Below are 19746 nucleotides of genomic sequence, written 5' to 3' on the forward strand. Positions count from 1 at the left end.
GTTTCTGTTTCAGTCATTCCAGGGTAAGGCCTGAGATTTTTCATTTCTAACACCCAAGGGATGCTGAGAACAACTGAGACATAGTGATCACAGTGATGGATGCTGGAGACAGGTGGCAACGGTTTCAATCCTGATTACTCCCTGGACGTGTAACCTGGGGCAAGTTAGTGACCTCTCTGTGCTTCAGTTTTCTCACCTGCAAAGTGGGATTTTTCATGCTTCCATCACTGCGTTTGTGAGGATTAAATAAGTAAACGAATGCAAAGTACTTACAATGATGCCTGGCAAATAATAACTAAACAACACGTTGGTTCTTATTATTTATTTTTTTTACACCACTTCTATATGAAAGTATTTTATTCATTTACCTCTATAAAAGAATAGAATAGAAATTCCATAAAATCAGAGGCCTTGTCTATTTTATTTATCTTGTTCACTACTGGATCCTCAGAATCTGGAAGGAAGTCTGGCACAGAATGGGTGCTTAGAAAATAATTATATCGCAATAAATCTATATTTTAACAGGATATACAGAAAGACCAGAAGCTGATAATTAAATATTTGATTGATGGTTGTGGTAATGTTTACAAGGACTTTTAATCTTCTCTAAATACTAACTTGAATACAAAACACTAGTAGTTATCTTCTCTTTGCTATCCTTGTGAAAAGAATACTTGAATTATCTAAATTACCTTAAAAAACAAGTAGATGTCATCATATTAAGGTCCCACTACGTAAACAAGTAATCCTCTTTCTTTCCAGTTCAGAAGAACACTCATTACACAATGATCTTTGATGCCTTTGTCATTCTGACATGCTTGACTTCGTTAATCCTCTGCCTTCGGTCTGTGATTAAAGGGTTTCAGCTTCAGCAGGTAGGGGTTGCTGCTTTCTAGATATTCTACTGACATTTTGATGGACAGAGAAATTTACTGTGGCTCTCCTCTTTTCCCTAAAGGAATTTGTCAATTTTTTCCACCTCCATTATAAGAAGGAAGTTTCTGTTTCTGATCAAATGGAATTTGTCAATGGATGGTACATTATGATTGTTATTAGTGATATGTTGACAATCATTGGATCAATTCTGAAAATGGAAATTGAAGCTAAGGTAAAATATTTTCCTGTTCATGTTATCTTTAGTGTCAGATTGAGATTAGTAGTAATTGATTTTTTTCCAGAGTCTGAGAATTTTCAGTGTAAACAATCTATTCCAAACCTTGTATTGAGTAAACCTGAAAATTAATAACAGCAATTTTCTTAAATCTGGCCAGGAAGCCTTCTAGGCAGTTTTTCAAAGTGTGATGCACAAGCCACTGCATCAGAATCATGTGGATGGCTGTTAAAAATGCCCTGCACTAGACCTACTGAAATAGAACTCTGAGGTGGGGCCTGTGAATTCTTACACATCCCAAAGTTACAAGGTTAACTAGGGTAAGAGGTTTTTTAATTCTTACAAGAAATGCTAGAATCATCAACAAAAAAGAGTGGAGTGAAATGCATAGTGAGGTCAAGATACTAATGCAAGTGCTTGCAATTGTTTCCTCTGTACATTCAATGTAAGAATGTTCCATTTTCTCACTTTTTCCATTGATGTGTTACAAGGTCACCTATTAAAAAATTTTTTGTTATAGTAGTTGTAGGTCAACAGAAAATCAATTTTAAGTTAGGACTAACTTAGCCCAGGAAGCAACCTTCCCCCCACCCCAAAGCAATAGATCAAATAAATAACTAATATTATACTCAAATGATGGATTACTAGGCTTGACTACCCCTGAGTATGAGTAGGAATCACCTGAGGGAGCCCGTTAAGGTTCAGATTCCTGAACAGAGACCCCAAAATGCAACAGCTCAAATAAGATAGGAGTTTCTTTCTTTTGTGGTCTATAAGAAGGGGAGATGGGTATGGCAGACACTCCCCCACAGTCTTCTAGGCCTTGGCTCAAGAGTGGCACACATCATTTCTGTTCATATCCCACTGGAGAGAACTTAGTTCCCCCTAATTACAAGGGGAGCTGAGGAGTGCAGCCCAGGAAGGAGAGAATGGGTTTAGGTCGACACCAAGCAGCCACTACTACATGTGACTGTAGTGTATATCATCAGGATAGATTTTTAACTCGATAGAAAGTGTTCTTGTCAAGGTCTAATGACCTCCATGTTGCTATATCCAATAATCAGTTATATATCCTCATCTTGACCTATCAGCAGCATTTAACACTGCTGATCACTGCCTTTTTCCACTTAGCTACCACAGTTACCAGGTTATCTTCCTAAATCACTGGCTGGTCTCCTGAGTTTGCTTTGCTGTTTCCTCATCTTGCCAACCTCTTAACATGACAGTTCGTGGAAATCTTCTCTTTCTCTCTGCACTCACTGTCTCGGTGATCTCATTACTTTAAATACTATCTAAATGCCAATGATCCCCAAATCTTTATCTCCAGCTTGGCATTCTTCCCCAACTCAAATATCCATCTGTCTATTCCACATCTCCACTTGAATGTCTACTTGGCCTCTCAAATTTAACATCTCTAAAACGGAACTTCTAAAACCCCCACCTCCACAATCCAAACCTGCTTCTCCCATAGGCTTTCTCTTTTCAGTTGCTCAAGCCAAAAACCATAGATTCATCCTGGACTCCTGTCTTACTCTTATCTCTTCTCCCCCACATCTAATCCAAGAAGAAATACCGTTAGGTCTGTCTCTAGAAATCCCCTTATTACCTCCATTGTTACCAGCCTGGTCCAAGCCACCGCATTCTAGTTTGCTAATGCTGCTGGAATGCAAAACACCAGAGATGGATTGGCTTTTATAAAAGGGGGTTTATTTGGTTACACTGTTACAGTCTTAAGGCCATAAAGTGTCCAAGGTAACACATTAGCAATTGGGTACCTTCACTAGAGGATGGCCAATGATGTCCGGAAAACCTCTGTTAGCTGGGAAGCCACGTGGCTGGCGTCTGCTCCAAAGTTCTGGTTTCAAAATGGCTTTCTTCCAGGACGTTCCTCTCTAGGCTGCAGTTCCTCAAAAATGTCACTCTTAGTTGCACTTGGTATTTGTCCTCTCTTAGCTTGTCTGGAGCAAGAGTCTGCTTTCAACGGCCGTCTTCAAACTCTCTCTCATCTGCAGCTCCTGTGCTTTCTTCAAAGTGTCCCTCTTGGCTGTAGCTCCTCTTTAAAACAACACTCACAGCTGCACTAAGTTCCCTCTGCCCATCAGCTCATTTATATGGCTCCACTGATCAAGGCCCACCCTGAATGGGTGGGGCCATGCCTCCGTGGAAATATCTCATCAGAGTTATCACCTACAGTTGGGTGGCGTGCATTTCCATGCAAATCTAATCAGCACCAAAACGTCTTCCCCATAAGACTGCATCAAAGAATATGGCTTTTTCTGCGGAACATGATACATTCAAACCAGCACACACCGTCAGCTCTCACCTGTAGCATTGCAGTGGTCTTTTCACTTGCCTCCCTGCTATGATCCTCACTCTCCCAAACCCTCTCAACAATCTGTTCTCAACACAGTAGCCAACTCCTCTGTTAAAGCTCGTAATCTCCCCAACCTATTTGGAGTAAAAGACAAAGTTGTTAACATAGTCATAAGGCCGTCTCAACCTCTGTTACCTCATTCTCTGCCCATCAGTCACTCCACACCTGCCAGACTCACTGTCTTGCTAGGCACCCTGTGTCTTGGGACCTTTACACATGCTGGTCCCTATACCCGGATCCCCCTAGTTTCTGCTTGGCTTGCGCCTTCACTCCCTCAGGTCTTTGCTCAAATGCCGTCTTCTCAGTGAGACCTTTCTGATCACCCTATTTAAGAATACAACCCCCATACCCATTCCCTACCCCTCCCCTGACTTCTCAATTTTTATCATCAGCCAGTGTACCAATGTTTCATTAATTTATTTCCATTGTTCCTCCCCACCCCCGACTAGCATGTAAGCCCCGTGAGGTGAGGGAGTTTGTCTCTTGGTTCACTGCTTTAGCCTTCACACCTAGAACAGTGCCTGGCCCATGGGTTCTCAATAAGTATTTCCTGCCTGAGTGAATTTCCACTGCATAATCTGACTTTTCCCCCACTCTGTTGTAGAGTCTAACGAGTTACGATGTCTGTAGCATCCTTCTTGGGACTTCTACCATGCTTGTATGGCTTGGAGTCATCCGATACCTCAGTTTCTTTCAGAAGTACAATGTAAGGAATTCTGTGGATCTCCATGCCCTTTTTCAAAGTTACTGCACTGCTTTGGGTGAAGGACAAAGTGATTCTAATGACCTCTCTTTCTTTCCCAGCTCCTTATTCTGACCCTTCAGGCAGCGCTGCCCAGTGTCGTCAGGTTCTGCTGCTGTGCGGCTATGATTTATTTAGGCTATTGCTTCTGTGGATGGATTGTGCTGGGGCCTTACCATGAGAAGGTACTGATAACTTTTTTCCTGATAGTATCACACTCTTAGAATAGTGCTGGTGACTTTTAAAAAATGAATTCCAATGTTATTCAGTCTTGTAATGTTGAAGGCTGTGTATCTATTGCCATATTTATAAACTGATAAGGCATGACCAACTTAAGAGAATAATGGTTTCACTCAGCTGCCTCACATCCTTTTTGGTATATGTCAGATAATTAAATGCTTTTTATCACAATGAAATCAAGTTTAGTCAATTTGATTTATCAATATGTATTAGAACAGGCTATTTATATCAGCATTCACAAAATGTGACTTTATAAAAACATAGGGAAAAACTTGCAGACAATAATTGGCAAATTTTGCACTAGAGCTATCGTCGCAAATATAATTATCTTAAAAGGAGTGAACTTTAACACAAGATATAGGAACAGCCATGGTTGGGACTTTGGTATCACTGCAGAAGCATTTTTTATGAAGATAAGGAGGAGGGTTAAGGCTTGACTCAGAAAAGTGCTGAAGGTGCAAGCTGGCCCTTTCTGCCTTCAGTTCAGGCTGTTCTTATAAAAGAAGCATCAAGAAGGAGCCGCTTCTTCCAGGAGAAATAGTAGGCTTATACATGTTTATGTGTCTGCAGTTATTTGTTTGAAAGAAGTAACTTGGAATACTGGGTCCCCTTATTTTTAATATGGTTTTGTGAATGAAGTCTCCAAAGGAAGGATTGTAGATTGAAATGAACTTCTCTTTTTTCTTTTTCCAGTTCCGTTCTCTGAACATAGTCTCTGAGTGTCTTTTTTCTCTGATAAATGGAGACGACATGTTTGCCACATTTGCAAATATGCAGCAGAAAAGTTACTTGGTCTGGCTGTTTAGCAGAATTTACCTCTACTCATTCATCAGTCTTTTTATATATATGGTTTTAAGTCTTTTCATTGCACTGATCACTGATACATATGAAACAATTAAGGTAGGTTTATCAAGAGTCATAAGAAGCAGTGTTGTTCTAGAACTTATATAGTGGCAATAAAATTTAGTACCTAAGACGGGAAAAAGTTGATAGACTGTTGATGTCTTTAGGGTAGGGAAAAAGGAACTCAGTTTTAGAGACTGCAAAACAAAAAATGAAGGAGAAATATGATTTTTACAAGGCTGAAAGTTTTTTCTCTAAGTAATTATGCTTTTTCAAGCAAGCTTTTTATCCTTTTAATAGAATTGTAAGGGTCAGTAGGAATAGGGTGAGTAAAACAGATGGCATTTCACAAGGTCAAATTTTTGTGGGGAACTTTTTAGTCCAGCTGTCATTAAGAAAAATTTGCCTCTTCATTTGGTTTTGTGCTGTAAATGAACCCTTTACTCTTTGCCAAAGTTCTGTATGGCATAACCCTAAGAGGGCCAGCTTCTAGAACAGTAAAGAGATTGCCTTGTCAAATCCTAACCATGCATGCTTTACACAGCAAGAGATCAGATTTGAAAACATGAGGCCATGTGATTGGCTCCAGGGAGAAAGAGAAGAAGACCATGGCTTGGAGCTAATTATGCAAACCTTACTCATGATTCAAGGGCACCATCTTCATCCTTCCTGAGCCAATACTGGCTGTCCCCTTCCCTCTCCTCAGTACTTGCCTGGCAGATGTGTGTTTTGGGTCACCAAGGCGAGGGAAGAAATACAATAGTAACTGTCCAAATCCCTCCCCATGGTGCTCTAAAAATTCGGCGTGCTGAAGACGATATGTTATTTGTGGGTGACACCCCAAATCTCTAAAAGAGTGACAGTTGACAACTATCAATGACACAAACTTGACTCATATGGTGGTATTTTAGCTGTTAACCTCTTTCCATGGACTCAGAGCACTTGGCAATGGGCAGGCTAAATTATTTCTGATCCTTTCTGGTCAGGACATGCCCTAGAGATCTTAGGCGCCAAAGTGATATACATATGAGGCCCTTAAACAACCTGCCTGCCCAGAAGAGAGATTCCAACAGGCTGTTTAGGCTGGAAAGGATCTTTGCCGAGACAGCTGGAACAAGCCAGAAGCATCCTAGGCTATGCTGAGGTCTTCAGGAGAAGGCTAGGGAGCCCACCTGCCAGCTCCAGCCACACCGCTGTTATTCCAGATCAGCTGGGCTTCTTGTGGCCAGAACCAGGTGCCTTTCCAGGTGCCTGCTGCAGATTGGCCTGAATGTTTGGGGGCTGCAGGGCAGAGGGGTGATGAGCTTCTCAGACTTGGGATGGGACTGGCTCGATTCTCCCCGGAAGGAGGGCTCAGCCTCAGACTCAACATTCTCATTTGGAGTTGAACCAGACCTGGAGAAGGGAGCCCAGGAGGGTAACTGCAGCATCCCAGACCCACTTTGCCTCAGCCAAAACCTAAGACAGGCTCTCGAGGCTACATCTGCCTGAAAATACTTGGAGGTGATTAAACTATCCCACAAGTATGATCCTCTCCCTTGCCAAAGTTTTGAATTTGAGATAAAGCTGTCTTCAAGGGACTTATTAATGAGAGACTTTTTTTATTCTTCTGTATAGCATTACCAACAAGATGGCTTCCCAGAGACGGAACTTCACGTGTTTATATCAGAGTGCAAAGATCTACCCAACTCTGGAAAATACAAATTGCAAAATGACCAGGCAGTATCTGTATTCTGCTGTTGTAAAAAGTAGCTATCAAGCTTATCTGTGCTCTAGAGAAAAATATAATGTGCAACTGAGATGGGAAACTATATGAATATTTTAAAATCAGGTGTGTTATATTCATAGACAAATTATCATTTGAACCAATTGATATCTAGATTTCATCCTGAACTATGTATATTTTTGAAAGCAATATTTAATGTCTTTACATCTTTTTCCTGGATTTGTTTTTTGTTGTTGTTGTTGAAAACAAACTTTGCTGAGGAGATTTATGGATTCTTGTTTTTTCTTGTTTATTTTGTTATAGCATTAGAATATGTTCTTTATCCCTCTTTACTCAGGCACTTACAGTCTTGCTTCCAGCTATTGCCTTAATGTGTGTGTGTCATCAGTGAAAACAATCCCTCGTCTGGCAGTGTCTTTAGACAATTCACTGACCCTGGCCTGAACTCCTCTCAGGGACCCATCTCTAAGAGAGTGGGGATGGTTTCTGTATACCCAGTAATATTTGCATTTTAAAATCATATCTTAAAGAGACAACCATCACCAGCAAGCTGTCCAATATTTCGTTCTGAAGGACAATTGCAATTTGGTTCTGCTCTTAGTTCTGAAGGGGGTCAGGTTTTCTAGTACTCATTTATGAAAGTTTTCCCTCTTCCTTCAGTGTTAAAGTTGAAAGTGTATCTTTTACATATATGAAAATTAAACTCCATACCGATTGTATATTCATTCCAACAATTATTATTTTATTAGTCTTATGAAAACCATGTATTATACTGTGCCCTTCGTAGGCACATTCAGTCTCAGGGCAAAGGGGAGTATCACTTTGGGCCAGGGGCTGTGGTTTCACAGGGAGATGTTGTATAACTCACGTTGAAAATATTTTGGAAAACAATTATGCTCAACATTTAAAAAGAAGTAGGCAGGAGAACCTAGAAGATGGCGGCTAGGCGAGACAGGGCTAAGGAACACCTCCGTGGAAAACACTAGATAAGGACCAGAGAGTGACCCAGAATACCGGTTACAGTGATGTGCCAGCTGGATGAGATCTGCTAGTTCCCAGGGGCTGTATGCTTCATGAAACTGAGAGTCTGCATTCTGAAACGAGTGAGTAAGCTGTCTGAAAGTCCAATAGCCGCGCGGCGATCCGGGGAAACCAGGGTTTGGCATCTGGAAACCAACGGGCTCTTTTAATTAAAAAAAAAAAGAAAGAAAAGAAAAAAGGGGAAAAGCCAGGAGTGGCTGCAGGTGCGATCAGCTGCAGGTGCGATCATGGGAAACATGCAGTAAAACACAGCAAGAGGGGGCTGGGCCGGCCTCTCGGTGTCTGGCCTGGAAGATAGCCCGCTGCAGATATCCCTGGGGCCGGGGAAATGGAGCGGAGAGCCAGAAGCTGAAAGAATCCCCGTGGCTAGCAGCTCGTTCCTGGGAGGGCTGGACAAACTCCTGCCTGGGGCCGTGCCCACAGCCCGGAGCCCCGCCAGTTGTCTGAGAGCTGGGAAGGAGGAACTGTGCAAGGAGGGGGGTGTGGAGATGCCCCGTTCGGCCATTTTTGCATAAGGCTGAAAGCGAGCCGTCTCGGCCCAGCGGCCCGGGGCTTCCCCTTGAGGGATGGTGCACGCTGATGACGTAGCACAGCATTACCTTGCCAGAGGTCCTGGAGGATCACGGCTGGGCAGGGGGACCTGCTTGGAGATCCCAGAGACACTACGCCAAGTCCGGTGGCTTGTGGGTCATCGAGAGAGAGCAGCTGCGCTGAAATGAAATGAAGGCTTGGACTCTTGTGGCAGCCTTGAATCTCCGGGAACTGGGGGGATTTGAATATTGAAGCTGTCCCTCCTCCCTGACCACCTGTACAAGTGCCCCGCATTCAGGGCGGACAGCTCCAGCAACACACCCAGGCTGAGTTCTCTGGCTGGACCCCACAAGAATCGTTTCCCCATATAACGAGGGGACAAGGTGGAGAACTGACTTGAGAGGTATAGGTGACTCTCAGACGCCATCTGCTGGTTAGTTAGAGAAAGTGTATGTCACCAAACAGTGTTTCTGAAAAATTAGATAGGTTTTTTTTTTTTACAAATTAAAAGAACCCTGTCGAGGAGAGCAAATGCCAAGAGGCCAAAAACAACAGAAAATCTCAATGCATATGATAAAACCAGACGATATGGAGAATCCAACTCCAAACACACAAATCAAGTTATCAGAAGAAACGAAATTCCTCGCAGAATTAATCAAAGAAACACAATCAAGGAATGAAAGCATGGCAGAGGATTTAAAGGACATCAAGAAGACCATGGCCCAGGATATAAGCTACATAAAGAAGACCCTAGATGAGCACAAAGAAGACATTGCAAGGCTAAATAAAAAAATAGAAGATCTTATGGAAATAAATGAAATTGTTGGCCAAATTAAAAAAGACTCTGGATATTCACAATACAAGACTAGAGGAAGCTGAACAACATCTCAGTGTCCTAGAAGTCCACAGAACAGAAAATGAAAGAACAAAAGAAAGAATGGAGGAAAAAATAAAAAAAAATCGAAATGGATCTCAGGGAAACGATAGATAAAATAAAACGTCCAAACTTAAGACTCATTGGTGTCCCAGAAGGGGAAGAGAAGGGTAAAGGTCTAGAAAGAGTATTCGAAGAAATTCTTGGGGAAAACTTCCCAAACCTTCTACACAATATAAATACACAAAGCATAAATGCCCAGTGAACTCCAAATAGAATAAATCCAAATAAACCCCCTCCAAGACATATTCTGATCAGACTGTCAAATACTGAAGAGAAGGAGCAAGTTCTGAAAGCAGCAAGAGAAAAGCAATTCACCACATACAAAGGAAACAACATAAGACTAAGTTGTGACTACTCAGTGGCCACTATGGAGGCGAGGAGGCAGTGGCATGACATATTTAAAATACTGAGAGAGAAATTTTCCAACCAAGAATACTTTATCCAGCAAAACTCTCCTTCAAATTTGAGGGAGAGCTTAAATTTTTCACAGGCAAACAAATCCTGAGAGACTTTGCCAATAAAAGACCTGCCCTACTTCAGATTCTAAAGGGAACCCTACCAACAGAGAAACAACAGAAGGAAGAAAGAGATATAGAGAATTTTAACAGAAATATATAGTACCTTACATCCCAAAGCACCAGAACACTCATTTTTCTCTAGTGATCACGGATCTTTCTCCAGAAGGGACCATAAGCTGGGACATAAAACAAGCCTCAAGAAATTAAAAAAAAAAAAAAATTGAATATACTCAAAGCACATTCTCCAACCACAATGGAATACAAATAGAAGTCAATAATTTTTGAACTGTAACTCCATTATTTACTTCCTACATGATATAAATTACACAAACCCTAATGACAAATCAGTGGTTTTGAACTCATTGTAAAATATGTAATTTTATACAACTATATAAAGGTAGGGGAATGGAGGAGTATAGGAACATAGTTTATGTGTCCTATTGCAGTGGAGGTGGTATCAAAGAAAAACAAGATTGTTATGGATATAAGAGGTTAATTTTAACCCCCACAGCAAACACAAAGAAACTATCAGAGAATGTAACCATAGAGATGAATTGTAGAGTTCAGGCTAAGAGAAATGGGGGATGGTGCAATGGGGAGTTAAGAAATGAGGGTGGAGTTGCTGTTTGAAGTGAAGGGGAATTTCTAGTAATGAATGGTGGGAAAGAGCATTACAACATTCTAAAGGTGATTAATCCCACTAATGGAAGGCTAGGGAGGGGGTGGAATGGGAAGATTTAGGCTGTATATATATTCCCACAACTAAAAAAAAAAAAAAAAAAAAAGACAGTCTAAATAGATGATTGAATGCCAAGGATGAACTTGGATGGAATTAGAGGATAGAGGACAGGTGGCTCAAAGGGACACAGTTGAGACATAAGGTAAAGGAAATATAGAATGTAAGCTTTGTATCATTGTTGAACCTGTTGTACTTCTTAGCTGCGCTTAATGGGATTGCATAAAAGAATGTTCTTGTTCATGGGAAGTGTATACGTGAATTATAGTGTATGTTCAAGGATGTGTGCAGCTAGCTCTCATATGTTCAGAAGACAGAGCAATAGATGGATGATAGACAGGGAGGGAGGGAGGGAAAGAAATAGCAATGTGACAGCATGTTAAAGTTGGTGGATTGAGCTATCAGGGGAGTGGGGTCAGGGTATGATGGAATTCTTTGTGTGGGGTTAGTATTGTTTTTGCAACTGTTCCTATAACTTTGAATTTATTTCAAAAGAAAAAAAGAAAAGAAAAAAAAAAAAAGAAGTGGGCAAGGTGTGCCTTAAGATAACTCAGAAACAAAGTTCTTAATTCTCTTCCTTGCAGGCTGCTGATTAGAACTTGCAGGGATTTTTACAAAATGAATCTTTGTTTTGTGTGCTATTTATTAAAATAAAAACAAATCTGATGTTGTGCAATAAAGGTTTTCTTAAAGTAAACATTTTTTTTTGGCAGGAAATTGATTTTTTAATCTCTGTTTTTGTTTAAGGGCCAAATAGCATAGGCCTAATTATAATAGCATTTAATCATAATAATGCCCATAAAAATGACTTTAGGTGTTAAAATCTGAGGTTTTACAATGGATGGAAGCTATTTTTGTATCTCCTGTGACTTTTAAAAAATGAAAAATCTGAACCACCAGGTAAGTATTTTTTTTCTGGCTTTGTCCTAGTATTTGCATCACAATCATTTTTGGAATTTACTAGTATGCAATGTGAATTTTGAAATCATGTTTATTATCTGATAAGTCATTTTCTTGACTCCTTGTGAGAGTTTTAGACTGGCAATAATACTTCAGTGAAATATGAAGCCACTGACCCAGTGTTGGGCCCAGTGTTTCTGCTATGGGCTTATGGCCCATGGCTTGGTGCCTTCCTGTGTCTTTCCTGATTCTCCAAGCTTTCTCACTGTGGCAGGAGTCCCTGATGAATTCCAAGATCTAATTTTCAGTAATGATGCCCATGAGATAGCTCTACTATTTCCTGAAAGAAACAACACTAACTTTTTTGAACTGTCCCCAAACCAGTACAATGACTTGATATGGGTAGGCAGATAAATTATGGGCCTGTCATCTTAGCATTCCTCTTAAATGTAACATGAGGAATGTCAGGGTATTTGGAAGAAGAAGACAAGAATGGAGGTCATTTCTTCTCCTAGGATAGACTGGCTTCTAGCCAGAAGATCAAAGGGAGATCGAGACTGGACTTTCATTAGTGATGTCAGTTTATCTGGAAGTGAGGTTTTCTGCTCCATCTACCCCACAGAATGATTCTCAAGCATGTAAGCATAAGAATCGCTGGAGGGTCTTATTAAAAGTGCACATTTCCAATCAATACCACCAGAGACTATTGTTTGTCAAGTCTGAGGTAGAGGTTGGGAATCTGCATTTTTTACCAGGTACACAAGTTGACTCTGGTACAAGTGGTCATGTTGGTGGCATGGCCCAGAGTTGGACCAAGAACAGGTGAATCCCAGTATTGGAGCTACAAATTAGAGACTGTCCATAAGGATTAGGGTTCAGACTGGTCTTCTATTTCTGGCCACATTACTCAAAAGAAAACCCAGGTGGATGGGTTTATAGGCATCAAAATGGGTATTTTAGGATTTCTGTGGTTGGTTATAATCATTTTTAGATAATCTTTGTTTCTGCTGATGCTACATTTTCTTTAAATAATTCAAATGCTATTTTCTTCTATCACTTTAATAAAGCTTTAAAATATCTAATACATAATAAGTTTTAATCTTTTTGTCACAGGATACCATTTCTGAATTATCTTTATCTTAATTTAGCTGAATCTTTCAGTATTTTTGTTTCATTTTGAATGTTAAGTACTAACATTTAAAGTACTATATCAAAGTTGCATATTTTAATTCAGATATATATACACAAACATTAAATTTACAAACCTAAGTCAAGAATCCTTACTTTATTGTCCTCCCTCTGTTAATTTATTTTTTTAGAAAAGGGAAAAATTAATAGTAACATTTTATTGATAAAGTCAATGAAGTAAAATACTTTTATTGTATAAGAAAACACATTTCTAAGCATTTCCTTATAGTTTATGGAAGACATTACAACTATCATAGGCTAGTGTATAGATTTTCATGAATAAATATCTTTAAGTTGTGACTGGTTTGAGTTTCAATTTGGTGAATTTTAATTTTCTTTTTAGTATTTCTTTTTGGTGGTCACCAAAGACTATTCCTTCAAATGTCTAATCTTTGCAGAACAGGATTAGACTTAGAGTGACAACACTTCTAATTCTGTTAGTGTTCTAGTACTCTCAGGATGAATGACGTGCTTTGTATTGTGGAGGGGGACTGAGGAGATGAGGCAGAGCACAAAGATATAGTCTGTGGAGTAATGGCTGTGGCCCATCTTTACAGAACTGCAGAAAAGATGTGGCAAATACTGACCACAGACACAGTTTCCTGGGCAGGAGTTGCTAAGATTGATCATTGGCCACATGACTGCAATACATATTGGATGAAGTTGCTATAGCTTTTATCTCTAGTAAGCAACTGAATATAGAATATTCACATCTGGCAAATATGTAATCTAAAGAATGAATGGGGGTTGGAATCAGAGGCGGGGCAAGATGGCAGATTGGTGAGCTGTATGTTTTAGTTACTCCTCCAGGAAAGTAGGTAGAAAGCCAGGAACTGCGTGGACTGGACACCACAGAGCAATTTGACTTTGGGCATACTTCATACAACACTCATGAACACGTCGAACTGCTGAGATCAGCAAAATCTGTAAGTTTTTGCAGCCAGGGGACCCTCACCCCTCCCTCCCAGGCTCAGTCCCATGCGAGGAGGGGCCGTCAGCGCTGGGAACGAGAAGGGAGAACTGCAGTGGCAGCTCCTATCGGAAACTCATTCTACTGATCCAAACTCCAACCATAGATAGACTGAGACTAGACACCAGAGAATCTGAGAGCAGCCAGCCCAGCAGAGAGGAGACAGGCATAGCAAAAAACAGTAAGAAAAACTCCAAAATAAAAGCGGAGGATTTTTGGAGTTCTGGTGAACATAGAAAGGGGAAGGGCAGAGCTCAGGTCCTGAGGCTCATATGCAAATCCTGAAGAAAAACTGATCTCTCTGCCCCCTGGATCTTTCCTTAATGGCCCAAATTGCTTTGTCTCTTAGCATTTCAATAACCCATTAGATCTTCGAGGGGGGCTTTTTTTTTTTTTTTAATCTTTTTTTTTTTTTCTGTTTCTAAAACAATTACTCTAAGAAGCCCAATACAGAAAGCATCAAAGACTTGCAATTTGGGCAGGTCAAGACAAGAGCAGAACTAAGAGAGCTCTGAGACAAAAGGCAATAATCCAGTGGCTGAGAAAATTCACCAAACACCACAACTTCCCAAGAAAAGGGGGTGTCCGCTCACAGCCATCATCCTGGTGGACAGGAAACACTCCTGCCCGTTGCCAGCCCCATAGCCCAGAGCTGCCCCAGACAACCCAGTGTGACGGAATTGCTTCAAATAACAGGCACACACCACAAAACTGGGCATGGACATTAGCCTTCCTTGCACCCTCAGCTGGTTGTCCCAGAGTTGGGAAAGTGGAGCAGTGTGAATTAACAAAGCCCCATTCAGCCATCATTTCAGCAGACTGGGAACCTCCCTACACAGCCCAGCAGCCCAGAACCACCTGGGGGGCGGCACTCATCTGTGACATAGCACAGTCATCCCTCAACAGAGGACAAAGGGGTGCACGGCCTGGAAGAGGGATTCACTTGCAAGTCTCAGGAGCCATACGCCAATACCAAGGACTTGTGGGTCAGTGACAGAGACAAACTGTGGCAGGACTGAACTGAAGGATTAGACTATTGCAGCAGCTTTAAAACTCCAGGAACACCAGGGAGATTTGATTGTTAGAGCCACCCACCCTGACCGCCCAGACACACGCCCCATATACAGGGCGGGCAACACCAACTACACACGCAAGCGTGGTACACCAATTGGATCCCACAAGACTCACTCCCCACTCACCACAAAGGCAAAGCGGGGAGAACTGGCTTATGGAGAACAGGTGGCTCATGGATGCCACCTGCTGGTTAGTTAGAGAAAGTGTACTCCACGAAGCTGTAGATCTGATAAATTAGAGATAAGGACCTCAATTCGTCTACAAATCCTAAAAGAACCCTATCAAGTTAAGCAAATGCAAGAGGCCAAAAACAACAGAAAATTATAAAGCATATGAAAAAAACAGACGATATGGATAACCCAAGCCCAAGCACCCAAATCAAAAGATCAGAAGAGACACAGTCCCTAGAGCAACTAATCAAAGAACTAAAGATGAACAATGAGACCATAGTACGGGATACAAAGGATATCAAGAAGACCCTAGAAGAGCATAAAGAAGACATTGCAAGACTAAATAAAAAAATAGATGATCTTATGGAAATTAAAGAAACTGTTGACCAAATTAAAAATATTCTGGATACTCATAGTACAATACTAGAGGAAGTTGAACAGCGAATCAGTGACCTGGAAGATGACAGAATGGAAAATGAAAGCACAAAAGAAAGAATGGGGAAAAAAATCAAAAAAATCGAAATGGACCTCAGGATATGATAGATGATATAAAACGTCCGAATATAAGACTCATTGGTGTTCCAGAAGGGGAAGAAAAGGGTAAAGGTCTAGGGAGAGTATTCAAAGCAATTGTTGGGGAAAACGTTCCAAATCTTCTAAACACCATAAATACACAAATCATAAATGCCCAGTGAACTCCAAATAGAATAAATCTAAATAAACCCACTCTGAGACATATTCTGATCACACTGTCAAACACGGAAGAGAAGGAGCAAGTTCTGAAAGCAGCAAGAGAAAAGCAATTCACCACAAAGGAAACAGCATAAGACTAAGTAGTGACTACTCAACAGCCACCATGGAGGCGAGAAGGCAGTGGCATGATATATTTAAAATTCTGAGTGAGAAAAATTTCCAACCAAGAATAGTTTATCCAGCAAAGCTCTCCTTCAAATTTGAGGGAGAGCTTAAATTTTTCACAGACAAACAAATGCTGAGAGAATTTGCTAACAAGAGACCTGCCCTACTGGAGATACTAAAGAGAGCCCTACAGACAGAGAAACAAAGAAAAGAGAGAGAGAGACTTGGAGAAAGGTTCAGTACTAAAGAGATTCGGTATGGGTACATTAAAGGATATTAATAGCGAGAGGGGAAAAATATGTATGACAAACATAAACCAAAGGATAAGATGGCTGATTCAAGAAATGCCTTCATGGTTATAAATATCGAATGTAAATGGATTAAACTCCCCAATTAAAAGATATAGATTTGCAGAATGGATTTAAAAAAATGAACCATCAATATGTTGCATACAAGAGACTCAGACACAGGGACACAAAGAAATTGAAAGCGAAAGGATAGAAAAAATATTTCATGCAAGCTACAGCCAAAAGAAAGCAGGTGTAGCAATATTAATCTCAGGTAAAATAGACTTTAAATGCAGGGATGTTTTGAGAGACAAAGAAGGCAACTACATACTAATAAAAGGGGCAATTCAACAAGAAGAAATAACAATCATAAATGTTTATGCACCCAATCAAGGTGCCACAAAATACATGAGACAAACACTGGCAAAACTAAAGGAAGCAATTGATATTTCCACAATAATTGTGGGAGACTTCAACACATCACTCTCTCCTATAGATAGATCAACCAGACAGAAGACCAATAAGGAAATTGAAAACCTAAACAATCTGATAAATGAATTAGATTTAACAGACATATATAGAACATTACATCCCAAATCACCAGGATACACATACTTTTCTAGTGCTCACGGAACTTTCTCCAGAATAGATCGTATGCTGGGACATAAAACAAGCCTCAATAAATGTAAAAAGATTGAAATTATTCAAAGCACATTCTCTGACCACAATGGAATACAATTAGAAATCAATAACTATCAGAGACTTAGAAAATTCACAAATACCTGGAGGTTGCACAACACACTCCTAAACAATCAGTGGGTTAAAGAAGAAATAGCAAGAGAAGTTGCTAAATATATACAGACGAATGAAAATAAGAACACAACATACCAAAACCTATGGGGTGCAGCAAAAGCAGTACTGAGGGGGAAATTTATAGCACTAAACACATATATTAAAAAGGAAGAAAGAGTCGAAATCAAACAACTAATGGATCAACTGAAGAAGCTAGAAAATGAACACCAAACCAATCCTAAACCAAGTAGAAGAAAAGAAATAACAAGGATTAAAGCAGAAATAAATAACATAGAGAACAAAAAAACAATAGGATAAATATCACCAAAAGTTGGTTCTTTGAGAAGATCAACAAGACTGACAAGCCCCTAGCTAGACTGACAAAATCAAAAAGAGAGAAAACCCATATAAACAAAATAATGAATGAAAAAGATGACGTAACTGCAGATCCCAAAGAAATTTAAAAAATTATAAGAGGATACTATGAACAACTGTATGGCAACAAACTGGATAATGTAGAGGAAATGGACAATTTCCTGGAAACATATGAACAACCTAGACTGACCAGAGAAGAAATAGAAGACCTCAACCAACCCATCACAAGCAAAGAGATCCAATCAGTCATCAAAAATGTTTCCACAAATAAATGCCCAGGGCCAGATGGCTTCACAGGGGAATTCTATCAAACTTTCCAGAAAAAACTGACACCAATCTAACTTAAACTCTTTCAAAACATTGAAGAAAATGGAACACTACCTAACTCATTTTATGAAGCTAACATCAATCTAATACCAAAACCAGGCAAAGATGCTACAAAAAAGGAAAACTACCGGCCAATCTCCCTAATGAATATAGATGCAAAAATCCTCAACAAAATACTTGCATATCGAATCCAAAGACACATTAAAAAAATCATACACCATGACCAAGTGGGGTTCATTCCAGGCATGCAAGGATGGTTCAACATAAGAAAATCAGTTAATGTATTACAACACATTAACAATTCTAAAGGGAAAAATCAAATGATCATCTCAATAGATGCTGAAAAAGCATTTGACAAAATCCAACATCCATTTTTGATAAAAACACTTCAAAAGGTAGGATTTGAAGGAAACTTCCTCATGATAAAGAGCATATATGAAAAACCCACAGCCAGCATAGTACTCAATGGTGAGAGACTGAAAGCCTTCCCTCTAAGATCAGGAACAAGACAAGGATGCCCGCTATCACCACTGTTATTCAACATTGTGCTGGAAGTGCTAGCCAGGGCAATCTGGCAAGACAAAGAAATAAAAGGCATCCAAATCAGAAAGGAAGTAAAACTGTCATTGTTTGCAGATGATATGATCTTATATCTGGAAAACCCTGAGAAATCAACAATACAGCTACTAGAGCTAATAAATAAATTTAGCGGAGTAGCGGGATACAAGATTAATGCACATAAGTCAGTAATGTTTCTATATGCTAGAAATGAACAAACTGAAGAGACACTCAAGAAAAAGATACCATTTTCAATAGCAACTAGAAAAATCAAGTACCTAGGAATAAACTTAACCAAAGATGTAAAAGACCTATACAAAGAAAGCTACGTAACTCTACTAAAAGAAATAGAAGGGGACCTTAAAAGATGGAAAAATATTCCATGTTCATGGATAGGAAGGCTAAATGTCATTAAGACGTCAATTCTACCCAAACTCATCTACAGATTCAATGCAATCCCAATCAAAATTCCAGCAACCTACTTTGCAGACTTGGAAAAGCTAGTTATCAAATTTATTTGGAAAGGGAAGATGCCTCGAATTGCTAAAGACACTCTAAAAAAGAAAAACAAAGTGGGAGGACTTACACTCCCTGACTTTGAAGCTTATTATAAAGCCACAGTTGTCAAAACAGCATAGTACTGGCACAAAGACAGACACATAGATCAATGGAATTGAATTGAGAATTCAGAGATAGACCCCCAGATCTATGGCCGACTGATATTTGATAAGGACCCCAAAGTCACTGAACTGGGTCATAAAGGTCTTTTCAACAAATTAGGCTGGGAGAGTTGGATATCCATATCCAAAAGAATGAAAGAGGACCCCTACCTCACACCCTACACAAAAATTAACTCAAAATGGACCAAAGATCTCAATATAAAAGAAAGTACCATAAAACTCCTAGAAGATAATGTAGGGAAACATCTTCAAGACCTTGTATTAGGCGGACACTTCCTAGACTTTACACCCAAAGCGCAAGCAACAAAAGAAAAAATAGATAAATGGGAACTCCTCAAGCTTAGAAGTTTCTGTACCTCAAAGGAATTTCTCAGAAAGGTAAAGAAGCAGCCAACTCAATGGGAAAAAATTTTTGGAAACCATGTATCTGACAAAAGACTGTTATCTTGCATATATAAATAAATCCTACAACTCAATGACAATAGTACAATTATATACTGTACTATATATATGTACATATATATATATATGTATATATATGTACATATATATATATATGTACAATTATAGTACAATTATATTTTATAATTTGCCAATTATAAAATGGGCAAAAGATATGAATAGACAGTTCTCTGAAGATGAAATACAAATGGCCAAGAAACACATGAAAAAATGTTCAGCTTCGCTAGCTATTAGAGAGATGCAAATTAAGACCACAATGAGATACCATCTCACACCGGTTAGAATGGCTGCCATTAAACAAACAGG

General features: G+C 39.7%; 1 protein-coding gene across 2 annotated transcripts in view; it reads left to right on the forward strand.

Moving 5' to 3' along the window:
• Positions 1 to 8280, forward strand: part of MCOLN3 (mucolipin TRP cation channel 3) — a 31686-nt gene extending 23406 nt beyond the window's left edge. For both annotated transcript variants that reach the window (XM_037826750.1, XM_037826751.1), the window contains 6 exons: positions 763 to 875; positions 959 to 1108; positions 4090 to 4191; positions 4290 to 4412; positions 5161 to 5367; positions 6928 to 8280. In XM_037826750.1, the coding sequence (XP_037682678.1) occupies positions 763 to 875; positions 959 to 1108; positions 4090 to 4191; positions 4290 to 4412; positions 5161 to 5367; positions 6928 to 7062 (830 nt within the window). In that variant the 3' untranslated portion in view covers positions 7063 to 8280. The remainder of the gene's footprint in view (positions 1 to 762; positions 876 to 958; positions 1109 to 4089; positions 4192 to 4289; positions 4413 to 5160; positions 5368 to 6927) is intronic.
• The last annotated feature ends 11466 nt before the right edge of the window (positions 8281 to 19746 follow it).

The sequence above is a fragment of the Choloepus didactylus genome, chromosome 2, assembly GCF_015220235.1.
Source record: "Choloepus didactylus isolate mChoDid1 chromosome 2, mChoDid1.pri, whole genome shotgun sequence".
Lineage (NCBI taxonomy): Eukaryota > Metazoa > Chordata > Mammalia > Pilosa > Megalonychidae > Choloepus > Choloepus didactylus.